Consider the following 13,050-nt stretch of genomic DNA (forward strand, 5'->3'; position numbering starts at 1 on the left):
CCTCCATCTTTGTTCCAGCATCCCCCTCTCTTACTACAAACTTCAAGCATGATGGATGATAAGTATACTTATTACTTATTCCTAAAAACAGTTCTTACAAAAGGCTGGAACAATTACGTTGATTCGACTTGGAGCAATGTTTGGGTGGGGGGGTTCCTGGTCTACATAATATTTCAGTGACAGGTCTGTGTCAACAATAATCAAATATAAAGAAAGATGCATATTTTATAATGTACTGAACAAGCCAGGTAAAGTGGCAGGAATAAAGATACATACATCTCTGTCAATTGGAGCGATGAGTCTGATGAAGACACCGTTCGACTCGCCATTGTTTGGGGCGGACAAAGCCTGATCCACAAGCTCGAAGTGGGTGGATCCTTTTGGGCTGTTGGGATTGGGACTAAATTCATCAACAATAGCTAGGGTAATTTGATTATTGCCAGGAGCTATCGTTCCAAAAACTGTACTGTATGCAGTGAAGGCCGGCAAATTTGTCAGATCTACAATAGAGATAAATATAGATACAATGAAATATTTACATTTTACAAGACACATATGACAGACAAATATTGTACACGTTCACAGTTCATGTTATATAACAGTATGTATTCAAATGAAAGTAGAGGAAATAATCATAAATTGTAGCACATAAGTTATAGTATATGTATATGTGTGTGCCTGTTTGTGAGTGTGCTGGTCGATATAGGGATTTATACATACAGTATATGTTACTGCTTGTTTAGTGGTAGTCACTTCCAGCTCAAAAACCAGCTTAAACAGCAATTAGTGACTACCAGCAAGTAACCACTATTTGATTGTTTTCATGATTTACTATCATGGTGACATCATAAGACAATATATATGGAATATGAAAGTAGTACTAGACCTTAAAATCTGAACATAAAAGATCAGATTGATTAACTGTATCTGGCAACTTTTGTAAGAAATCTGCCAGAGACCCACAGAAAATGGATGTACGTACCGGCTGCAGTGGCTTCATCGAAATTTATTCTTATTGTTGGGTTGGAACTGTTGGATTGCTGGGTTGTCAAGTCACAAGCTGAAGGAAGAGCAAACGAAGTTTATATAACAAATTCTACACAAAATCTGTTAATATATAAACCAAACATTATTAGGACAAAATTACCTGTTCAAAATGGAATATGTGTTCATAAAGATCAGTAACACAAGTTCAGGGAAATACATATTTGTCTTTTTTTTATATAGAAACCATTCATATGTACAATACAACAAAAAGAAGCAACTGGGAGAAAATGCTGAAAATGGAGACAAACGTGACACAAGAATAGCCCCAAAACAGCTGTTCATGAGAGATCAGCTTATGATAAGTTAAATATTTTCCAGTGTCATTTTTACAGCAAGGTTAAGAAAAGTGATTGATTTTTCCTACAACCATTTCTGATTTTGGAACATTGGTGATAAATGGAAAAAAAATGTTTATAAATGTTTATTTTACAACAAGAGGCCCAGAGGGCCTGTATCAAACACATGGATATCTAAGCAATCATGGCAAACTATTCTCCAAATGAGATCCAAGGGAATATGCCAGACCACAAGGCCAATCCTTGTAGCATATCTGTATTAGATTTTTCATGCCCAGCAATTTCATGTATGGTTATGGGGTGGGGATCTCAACTATTTCCAAGTTGTGACTCAGAAACTAGAGTTGTGGCCAGACTCCAGGATCAATTCTAATATCATGACTGCATTTGTCTCTTTTTGCCCTGCATTTGTATTTATAGTTTTGGGGTGGGGATCTTAACCATTTTGAAGTTTGACCAAGGGTTTAAGTCTCCAAGGGTGGGGCAGACCCAAAGGCCATCCTGGAAGTATATGTGCATTCATCTCTTTATACTCAGCAATTGTATGGTTATAGGGTGGGGATCTCAACTGTTTCCAAGCTATGACTAAGAAACTAGGTCCATAGGGGTTAGGTCATACCCCAGGGTCTATTCTAATATTCTAATATCATAACTGCATTCTCTACAGAAGTCGTTTATAGCAATATAGCCAAAATGCCCCCTTTTGGCCTCGCCCTCAGCCCCCAGTCAAATATGGTTGATGCCCATCTCTTAGTTCCTAAGAAGAAGTCGCTTGAAGCAATATAGCCAAATTGCCCCCTTTTGGCCCCGCCCCTCAGTCCCCTGGGGGGTCAGCCCAACCAGTTGTACAATTTTGAACCCCCACCTCCTAAGGATGCTTCCAGTCAAATATGGTTGATGCCCATCTTTTAGTTCCAGAGAAGAAGTCGCTTGAAGCAATATAGCCAAAATGCCCCCTTTTGGCCCCGCCCCTCAGTCCCCTGGGGGGGACAACCCAACCAGTTGTATAATTTTGAATCCCCGCCACCTAGGGATGCTTTCAGTCAAATTTAGTTGAATTCCAATCAGTGGTTTAGAAGAAGAAGTGGTTTAAAAAAATTGTTGACGGATGGACGATGAACACCACGGTATGGCATAAGCCTTTGGACCCGGTGAGCTAATAATAATGGAACAACTGACATTAATCACTCTTGTTGTCTTGGATGAAAGCATGTAGATGTTTTTTGGTGTGGGAGGAAACTGGATTATCTCAAGAAAGACAACATGACCAGACAGCCAACCTGTTACATTTTCCACGTCCGATCAGATAATCAAACCTGTCTTGGTGAAAACCAAGTGCACCATCGACTGTGCCCCCGATTACAATTGGTGTTTATTTTATCAGATATTCAACTGGTGGTGTTATAATGCTGAATATTAGCCACATCATACAGTCCGTCTTTAGTTCACAGAGTAAACTAGTACTGGGACCTTTCAACCGAGTACAGGGCCCATTAGGGCACCCGTTATAGTGAAAGTATACGCACAATATATATAAGAAGCCTAACTAGACACCATAGTATACAATCATGTATGTGCAATACTAGCAACTGGTCTTTTTTTGCAAACCCTGTGTTTCCATGGCAACAGTAATATTATGTAGTTTTATAATCATCACTGAGAGATGACCGAGTTATTGTTCTCGGTAAATACAAACAAACATTCAACCCTAATGGAAATGTCAATCAGACCACGACATAAATGATGTTCTTATAAAACTAACTAACAACGATGTCACGCAAATTACAAGCACAATCAGATCTCCACAGCTACACCCCAACTTTTGGAACAAATGTTACGATCGGACCTCCAGTGTATCACATCTTCTCAATCTGAACTGCATGGTCGCTGACTGAATAGAGCTGCATTTTACTGTTTGAAACTCAATACATAAAAGTGTTTATAGCTATTTGATGAAATACCACATTACATATCCCCACAAAGGTATCTCATGTTCCTAGAACTTCAAAACAGACAGATTTGAAGGCTGTTTATCTAAGAAGCGTTTGAAAATATTTCAACATTTTTATTGTGCTAGGCTAAACGGGTTGTTTGAGATCAGTTTTGAGGTTTAAATCAGGGGGAAATCTTCAAAGCAATTAAGGTGTCTGTGTCTCAACAAAAAAATCCTCTGAACACCTGAATGTTGAAGCTACTTTTTGTCAAATTAAACTCTTGAAAGAATGTCTTCTTGGTTTGAAACACAATTACATGTAACGAAGATCATTAACATTTTTTTTTGTATTCTCAAAACTAAACACTGGTATAGCAAATAAGACTTCATTATTTTTATTTGTGTAACTTTGGAGCAAGCCATCGACTTTTTTGTCATAAATATTTGTAATGGAGTCGTAAGGATAGGAGATATGACCTAATGAAGTTGAGGGTGGATAAGGGAAGGGCTTACAAAATAACAGACTTTAGGGTGGGAAATGGAAGGGGTTACAAATTAACAGACTTTAGGGTGGGTATAAAAAGATAGCCAGAAAAAAAATCCAATGGATCCTAATGACTTTTAGTCAGAAATAAATAGGTAATTGAAATAAATAACACACCGTATATACATAACCATATGACTATATTGGACTAACTTTTGAGGTTTCAATAAAAGTCATAAAGATGACATTTAACCACGCTCACTGTATTTTACTATTGACTTTAGGTAAATTCTTCCACATGACAACCAATACATTAAAACTTACGACTTGGGTTCGGGTTTTGACCGGCTACATAGCTAGCCATCACTAGAGCTGTGACTAGGAGCCCAACTGAATCCATGCTGCCTGTGACAGCCATGGGTGTGAGCGCCACTAACCGCCCCTGTAAATGAAAAATACAATCAAACTCATGTCTACAAAAAAACAAATTCAAAAACATTTCAAGTTTGATTTTTTTGGGGAATTTCAATTTATTTCTTTTTTAATTCAGCAGTTACAATTATACCAAGCGACAATCATACAAGCCTAATTGTAACAAGATAAAAACAATTAATTTTACAATTAAGTCAATAATAACATCAAAAACAGTAACATCTGACAAATGAACGAAGGATTCTGCACAAGAGTTTTCAGTAATGTTGCAATGTTGACAGATGGTTATACATGTGAGGACTTGTAATACTTTTTCAAGTGAGACCGATGCACAGCCGACAATGGTCAGAACCCACAGTATACTCGGGAGTAAAATATAGATATTTACTTGAAGTAAACATGATAGCGTGGGAATACAAAATATTCTATCAGGCAAGGGTAAAAGATTTTGGCATGTTTATGAAATATACGACGTAACGTACAGACTTCTGACCACAGCTACGTAAATTTGTACCAGTTTGACGACAATGTACACATTACAGTAAAATCTTTCATCAGAATTTATTAAGCACAATCAAAAATTAAGACCAATATTTTTTCTCTATTTCACTGAAGTTAAGTATGTTACACAGCAACGTTTCATTTTTCTAGTTTTATTTGACAGACCTCTATTCCTATATAGTCCCACCCAGTAGACAGACTCTATACTACAGTGTGCACTGGAGCACGGTGTAACCTGAATGAGTCGACCAAGCCCAGCGGATACACCTAAACAAGCTACCTGTTTGACAACTTACGGGTGCTTCAATACAAAAATTGGAGTGAAAACCAAATACATTACTGCACTTCTGAAGACAGCACATTGTTAATGCTATATAATGTCCATTGTTTTCACTGACATCAATACCCAGAATGTATGTTACTGTTGTTACAATGTAATAATGTATTACAATAAACGGTCTTCATCTATACAAGGGTCTACAGACAGACGTAAAATAATTTAAACACTGATACTGTCAGTTCTATTTTTGTTATTAACTGAAAAAAAAAATATACCTTTCTCAAGCTATTTTTTACTTAAATAATGCCTAAATTTTATTTGTATGAATGTGTGAGTGATTACCATTTTTCCAAAAAAAATAATCAGTTCCATTTTCAGTTAAATTTCAATTTTACATTTAATTGTATAAAATCAATTTTATCAGAAAACATTTTCCTTAATGTAAATTATATAACTTTTAAGTTTTAAAATACCTGGCATATTTTATAATATATTACCTTATAGTCATGTAATTACCTTAATATTTAGTCATATAATCAAAAATATTTTTTAGAAAAACTTCAGTTTGAACATTTTATATGTCTAATGAATGATGATATACATAGTGTACACCAGTCAAACTTTTGTAGTATGGTTTTCAAATGTAAAAATTTATCCAAATTAAAACTTCACACAGAAAAATCAATACAAAAAAGAAATATATATATATGAAATCTTAAAAGCGTTTTACACCCTTTAGCTGGATTTGTCATGGGGCCCCCCGTGTAATCAGCTTTAACGAATGCTTAATTCTTGTACTTTTCTTTCTTTCACGAAGATGTGTAAAATAAAGGCCGTCAAATAAATGTATCCGAATAATTTTGATGCTCACTATGTAGCCTTATTCACTCTACCTATCCTTTTTAGGTCTACATGGTCCCCTACCTGCTGTTCAATTAACACTTACGGTATATATTGTTGTAAATACAGCTATGTACTTTAATCAATCAACTGACATCCGATCACAAATACGTTCTAATTATTTCTAATTATAATCAAAACATCGGCTGTAAATGAAAACATAAATCTAATATTACATCCGACATTCGGCTAACTGGCATTCATGTTAGGGTGGTTCTCCAATACGCGTGCTTAGAAGCATGAGCCGAATATATTCCCAAACCGGTAGCAGCAATGTAAAATGTATAATTAAATTCAATATTTACCTGATTTTCTTATGTAATGAAATATCCGAAACAATATAAGTCCGATCTTGTCTTCTTAATAATATTGCAGGTCAGTTTCGGCCACTGATGCACTCCAAACCACTCTGATGGTCCGTACCCGTGGTTGCAACCTCGCGGAATCTCCACCACACCTTGAGTACGGTCTATAACAGGTACAATAATATATGCTAAGGTTTTCATTATGAAAAGCCCGTCTCTTGATACTATTTTAAACCTCAATAGGCTGAAGACCACTCAAGCGTAGTTGACAAACCGGTTCTACAAGTGGAGCGAGTTCTTCACATAGGAGTTGCCTGTGGTGAAGTAAAAATAACAACCAATCAGAGAAGGGGTTTCCCAAATTCGTGAATAGATGAACATGGATATCACGCAGGCACTGTTTCGTATTTTCTCATCCTCATTATAACATGTAAAGTAAACACGGTAATTCCGTGGTAATATGTATGTCCTGAAAGTACTAGCCTTGTTGTTATCCCACTTAAAATAATATTTAAAGTGTTTCATTTTTTCCTTACTCCTTCAGAACGACCGATCAGATTCTAACAAATTGTTAAGTTGTATCAGTCCGTGGTTTTGTATGGGGGGAAGGACGTGGAAATTGGCGAATTAACAGTCGGCTTTAAGTCTACTTCACTTAAAGACTACGCACATTGTTAACTTATTTGGCCTGAAACATGTCTGTGGGTATCATGGAGGCCGGGCCTACAATTTTATAATTAAAGTCATTTTTTCAAGGAACAACTACGCGGAATAAATTTGGTTTGATTCATGACTTTATAACTGAAGATCACGAGGTTCCTGAAGCAGAAGAATGGGAAAACTGCTATGTATGCAGTGCTAAATTATATTTATCTCGAAAATATAATTGCATTATGATATTCAAAATATGTGTTTCTCCATACAATCAGAGACATATAAAAAGTATTTTTTGTGACGTCTCTGATATACACAAGTTATAACATCTTGGTTCGGTACTGAAAATCACCCGTTCCACTCCATTGGCCTATACTTAGGTGTGAAATTCATGTACATACAAATAACACTAAAACGCCTGTGTCCATTGCTGACAGCAGGAGGCCCAATACACACCTTTAAAACTGTTTCCATGTATGATATCAAAGGGATGTCAGCAGGTGAGCAATGGGGTACCTAACTTAATACGTAGATTGGTGCGGATTATGAGTCTTCCAATTTTCTATTTAACAACAATGTCCTCAGGCTAGATAACGGTTCCACCCAGGCAAATTCAGCCCCGCATGCTACAGAGCGGGAGGTACAGACCGGGGGGGGTGGGGGGAGGGGTACAAATAGTCGAAGAGTCGACAACGGTGAGTTAACGGTGAGTTCAGAGAAAATACGCATATAGCACACATTATATGCAAACCACAATCAGTACAACTGCATCACCCGAGAGAAAAATGCTTGATCATGTTATGCACACACATTATATTTCTGATCAGGTGGTTCAATGATAAATTTCTTATTTTTGTGAGACTTGAACGGGCAGGTTCTCCCTCTGCAAGATGCTTAAAATTGGTGAAAAATGTCAATCTGATAGATCACTTACACATCTATTATCTGTCACAGCCAGCATCACAAGATACCATGTCATCAAATACATTTGAGATATGACATCCATCTGCTTCGAAACCAATCAAAAATATCAAACGATACAGAAGTAACAAGGCTTTATACAAATCTCCTACATGAAAAGTGGTATCACATATATGACATACAATGGCTCATCTGATTCCGCCTGAAGTAGTTCAACTCGTCAAATGATTCCTTATTTCTCAAAACACATCTAAGCTCTGGACCTGCAGCAAAATCGTGAATTAAACCATTTACCGATCGCGATTATCCGATTACCTGCTCATTGAACTGCAGTGTTCCTTGTTCTGGGTTACAGAGAAATGTACATCATACATCACGGAATAGAGCATCAGTGTCAGAAAAAAACTCAGCATTTTTTACACAGCTCGGAGTAGATGCATTATATCAACAATTATCGTCGTGTACGTCGTTAGCGTCCGAGGAAACAATTCCAAAGCGACAGTTCAAGAAGTATCTCAAGCCGTACTGGGCAGAGGATATCGAAAATGCACATGATATAGCTTTATACAAAAGAAGATTATGGATGAACACAGACCACGAGGAATGGAGCACGAAACAGATAAAGTCTATAAGGAGGCTAAAAATGGATTTAATAAGTCTATAAAACATGTATATGGACACTGTTAACATCGAGTACTCTAACCCAGTTAGACGATACTGCTGAATAAGACAAACAAAGTGTCGGATATATGTACAGAGCTTACCCCCGGGAACGAAGTTAAGAGAGATCCTATAGGTACTGTTGACATTTTCGCGGACTCTTTTTAAACTCAAAAGAGAAGAATGATTGTAATCTACCATTTTCTTATGTCGACGTTCTGGACTCGCCATCTACATTTTAATGAGATTAACGGGTGTATACGAGAGCTAAAATTGAATAAATCACCGGGTATATAGACAATATCACAAACTATCAATTGTATTCGAATATCTGGGAAAGTACCAAAAACCTAGAAAGATGAGTTCCGATATGCAAAGGTAAGACATAAACATAAGAGCGATCCGAACAACTACCGACCGATTTCCCTACTTCCTGTAGTATATAAACTAATGGAAATGGTAATTAGAAAGGCCGAATTAGAAATCGCATTATACGCTGGATAGAGACGGAAATAAGACTTTCCAAACAAACAACAACAAGGATTTCAGAAAGGAAATAATAAAATAATAATATACAGCATGTATATAGCGCCCTATATAATTTGTAAAATTACTCTAAGGCGCTTTACAACATATGGATAATAGTAATGGTTATAATTGTGAAAACAAACAATAAAGGCTTGCAATCACTTTCATACATTTAACAAGCAATGTGCACATAATTGAACAAATAAAAGGGTGGTATTTACATGCCATCTTTGCAAAGATTCTAAAATGCAGACGTGAAGAGGTGAGTTTTTATGTCCCTCTTGAACTTGGCTAGGGTATTTGACTTCCTAATAGCAGATGGTTAGCTATTCCACAACGTAGCCGAAACCCTCCCAAAGCATCTGTTTCCGTAGGTCACAGTACGAGATTTTGGGACACACAACAAAGATTCTGACTCCGACCGCAATGATCTCGACGGCTGATACAGGGTAACAAGTTCCTGTAGGTATTGTATTGTTTATTCACTTTCAGCCTTACGGCCCATAAGCATTACAGCATAATACAGAGTAATTAATGTGTACATGTACAATAAGGGTGTCGAAAACATTACACAAATATTGAATAACATGTAACATAACCTACATTGTACAAGACAAGCTGATTTGATAGATGGCGGACAGTTGTACGCACATGAGAATACAAATGACAAAAGAAAAATATTAATGAGATGATTAATTGAAGTAATGTACATGATTGAAAGATTGGAAGAATCTCAATCAAATGAAGTAAGAAGTAATCAGTTTTNTTGCACAACGACATATTTTAACCTCCATGAATGTATTTATGAAAATTTAGAACAGAATATCAGTGTGTATGACTGTATGTCGCGTTCCTAGATACGTACAAAGCGTTTGACACTGTTCACCACAGAGGCACATTACACAATCTAAGTTGTAGTAAGCTTGTTTAGAACGTTGTGTAATTCGTACCAAGGAATCTACAGGGCTGTTTATAATAGTGTTCAATCACGATGGATCAAGGTGAATAGGTCGGTACAGCAAGGTGAAGTTATATAAACTGTTTTTGTACCTCATACAAATAATAAATGTCCTGCTTTGTGAATTGGAAAAGTCGGATGCCGGTGCGAGAATCCTATCGGTCAAGTGTGGAAACCCCCATCTTGTTGACGATGTCGCGCTCATCAGTACCAGCCATAGAGCTCTCCAAGCTCTGCCTACCATCACAAAAGCCTATGCTTCAAAGTGGAATTTCACATTTAATGCGTTGAAATGTTCTACGATTTCATTAAAAAAGAACGTCATACATTTTCCATGGATGACCAATGGAGATATTGTTCAAATCGTAGATTCCGACGTTCACCTTGAAGTAAACATATCATCTGACCTCATGTGTTCAAAGGGTGTGGAACATGATCGGACATGTGTGAAACAATATTAGGTCTAAACAGAATAACCAGTGGAATTGAAAAGAGGAAACTTAACTTTCTACCGTATTTAACAGATAGTCCTCCAAATAGCGTGTCAAAAGACACTTTTATTCGTAGACTTATACAATACTTCGAATGCGATGGAGGTCCTGTGAAACAAGGAGGATTTGTGCTAGATTATATAATATCCTTCGAAAATACTATACTGATATTATAAATCTCTTTATCACATAATGTACTGTTTTATCCAGTGAATATTTACCCATGTAATATGACCTATCAGCCCTGTGGTTGGTTGTAAGTTCCAATTGTGACGTCACGCCTTTTACATTTCAAGGTTGCATGAAAACTCGTTTTACACGAATAAATGCCAAAACAATCTTAGACTCGTTTCATAAACCTCATATGAAATGGAAACTCATGTAAGATCCTATATGTCCAGGGTAAGAAAGGGGTGGAGGAACTTTCTTTCTCTTACCCTGGACAGGTGTATCCGCACTTTTACCGGTGTGAGATTAATCAAAACACGAGGCTTTTCCGAGTGTTTGGCAACTAAAGAATCTTTCCCCGAGGGTTGAGATTCCACTATCTCACCCACAAGGGGGTGAATGATTCTTTTTCTCTTACCCTGTTCTTTTTCTCTTCCCCTGTTCTTTCATTGTGTATCATATGCACAATGTAATGATAACGTTACATGCTAAATTCAGGGTTGACGTGACGTTGATGGATTGTTGACGTGACGTCATTGTATTGTTAAAGTGACGTCATGCCATTGCTAGGAATAGGGAAATCCCCCAGTCTCAACCCTAGGGTGAGACAAGGAAATCTCACACCGGTAAAAAATGCGGATACACCTGTCCAGGGTAAGAGAATTACTTGTGTCACCCTAGGGTTGAGACGGGGGGGGGGGGTTCCCCTATTCATAACAATGGCATGACGTCACTTCAACAATACAATGACGTCCCGTCAACAATCCATCAACGTCACGTCAACCCTGAATTTAGCATGTCATGTTATCATTACATTGTGTATATGATCGTCAACAATCCATCAACGTAATAGAATCTCCTATCTCACCCTCAAGGGGGTCAAAGATTCTATTATTCTCTTACACTGGACAGGTGTATCCGCACTTTTACCGGTGTGAGATTTCCTTAGGGTTGAGACGGGAGGATTCCCCTTTTCATAACAATGGTATGACGTCACTTCAACAATACAATGACGTCACGTCAACAATCCATCAACGTCACGTCAACCCTGAGTATATCATGTAACGTTATCATTGTGAATATGATACACAATGGGAGCACAGGGTAAGAGAAAACAAATCATTCACCCCCTTGTTGGTGAGATAGGGGAATCTTAACCTTCGGCAAAGCCTCGTGTTTGGCAACTTAAGAATATTCCCCCTCGGGTTGAGATTATTTAAATCCTACACCCTTGGGCATGAAAGAGTCTTATAATCTTTCATCAAATAGCTCATTTATTACACGTCATTCTTCATCAAATTTCACTCTTCGTCTTATATGTCATCCTTCATCAAACGATCTGAGGTAAGTCATCACTGAACGTCACCCTACATCAAACTTTATCATTCATCAACGTCACCCTTTCTATAACTTAATCCATTATCAAACAACTCATTTATCACACTTCATTCTTCATCAAATGCCACTCTTCTCTAACGTCATCTTCATCAAATCCTTCATTGAATGTCTTTCTTCGTCAATGTCATTGTTTATGAAACGTCACTCTTCGTCTTACGTCATCCTTCGTAAAGCTTTACCCTTTAACGTTATGATTCATCAAAAGTCAAACATACCTAGAGTCACTTGGTACCTCGTAAAAAAAACCCACCGTAATGTGTATTTGATAATCTCAATAAACACATATTCATATGTTGACTGTGTTCATAAAAAGATATTTGTAGAGCGGAAGCATTTTAGGGAGTCACAGCATTTTTTCATTTTCCGAGTATATATACGCACCATGAGCGGATAAGCTCCTTGTTATTCGGGAGTAGAATTATCGTAGCAGAACTGATTTTATAACAAGTAAATTATAATAATCGAAGTTCTTTCATATTTAACCCTCTGCTATTATAACTGGGCAAACTACTCAACGTCGGATACATGCTAAACATGTTGTATCTCTCTTTGTGGCGATACAACACAAAACGTTTGACACTATCTACTTACACTAGAAAATGTCTGTAAGACTTGAATGCCCCCGTCACCATGGCGGGGGCATAAAAAGAAGGGGGGGAGGGGGGGGGGTTCTTTGAAAGGGAAATAAATGTCCGTCTATAGAGATTCGGTCATTCAAACACCACAGCCACGCCTAAATTACATAAAACATTTGTAATGGTAACCAAACCGCAGGTATGTCTGTCGGCAATCGATCGTGAACTTGTGTTCGTTACGCTTCGCGAGTTTATAGATCTGTTTAATCTTATATCTACTGTCAATCCCGAGTTTAATAAGATGTGTACAATAAGAAGTACTCAATAACAATACGATGTGGAATGTACAATAAGATGTACAGGACGCGAAACGGAACGGGACCTCGTCGATTGTCTGTGATCAGATACATAGAAGATCGTCCTCACTGTGTCTATATGAGTGTGCGGAGACACTCTCCATTTCTCTCGGTGACTGCACGGTTAGGTGTCATCCCTTCGAGTGATATTGAAGTGAATTCG

At 37.4% G+C, this 13,050-nt stretch overlaps 1 protein-coding gene across 1 annotated transcript in view; it reads right to left on the reverse strand.

The window, feature by feature from the left end:
- LOC110453939 overlaps positions 1-6,345 on the reverse strand; it is a 135,374-nt gene extending 129,029 nt beyond the window's left edge. Inside the window, exons 1-4 of the mRNA XM_021503188.1 lie at positions 6,179-6,345; positions 4,085-4,202; positions 983-1,060; positions 277-500 (exon numbers count right to left, since the gene is read on the reverse strand). Of these exons, the coding sequence (XP_021358863.1) occupies positions 277-500; positions 983-1,060; positions 4,085-4,178 (396 nt within the window). The 5' untranslated portion in view covers positions 4,179-4,202; positions 6,179-6,345. The remainder of the gene's footprint in view (positions 1-276; positions 501-982; positions 1,061-4,084; positions 4,203-6,178) is intronic.
- Between the last annotated feature and the right edge of the window lie 6,705 nt (positions 6,346-13,050).

The sequence above is a fragment of the Mizuhopecten yessoensis genome, unplaced genomic scaffold (assembly GCF_002113885.1).
Source record: "Mizuhopecten yessoensis strain PY_sf001 unplaced genomic scaffold, ASM211388v2 scaffold7547, whole genome shotgun sequence".
NCBI lineage: Eukaryota > Metazoa > Mollusca > Bivalvia > Pectinida > Pectinidae > Mizuhopecten > Mizuhopecten yessoensis.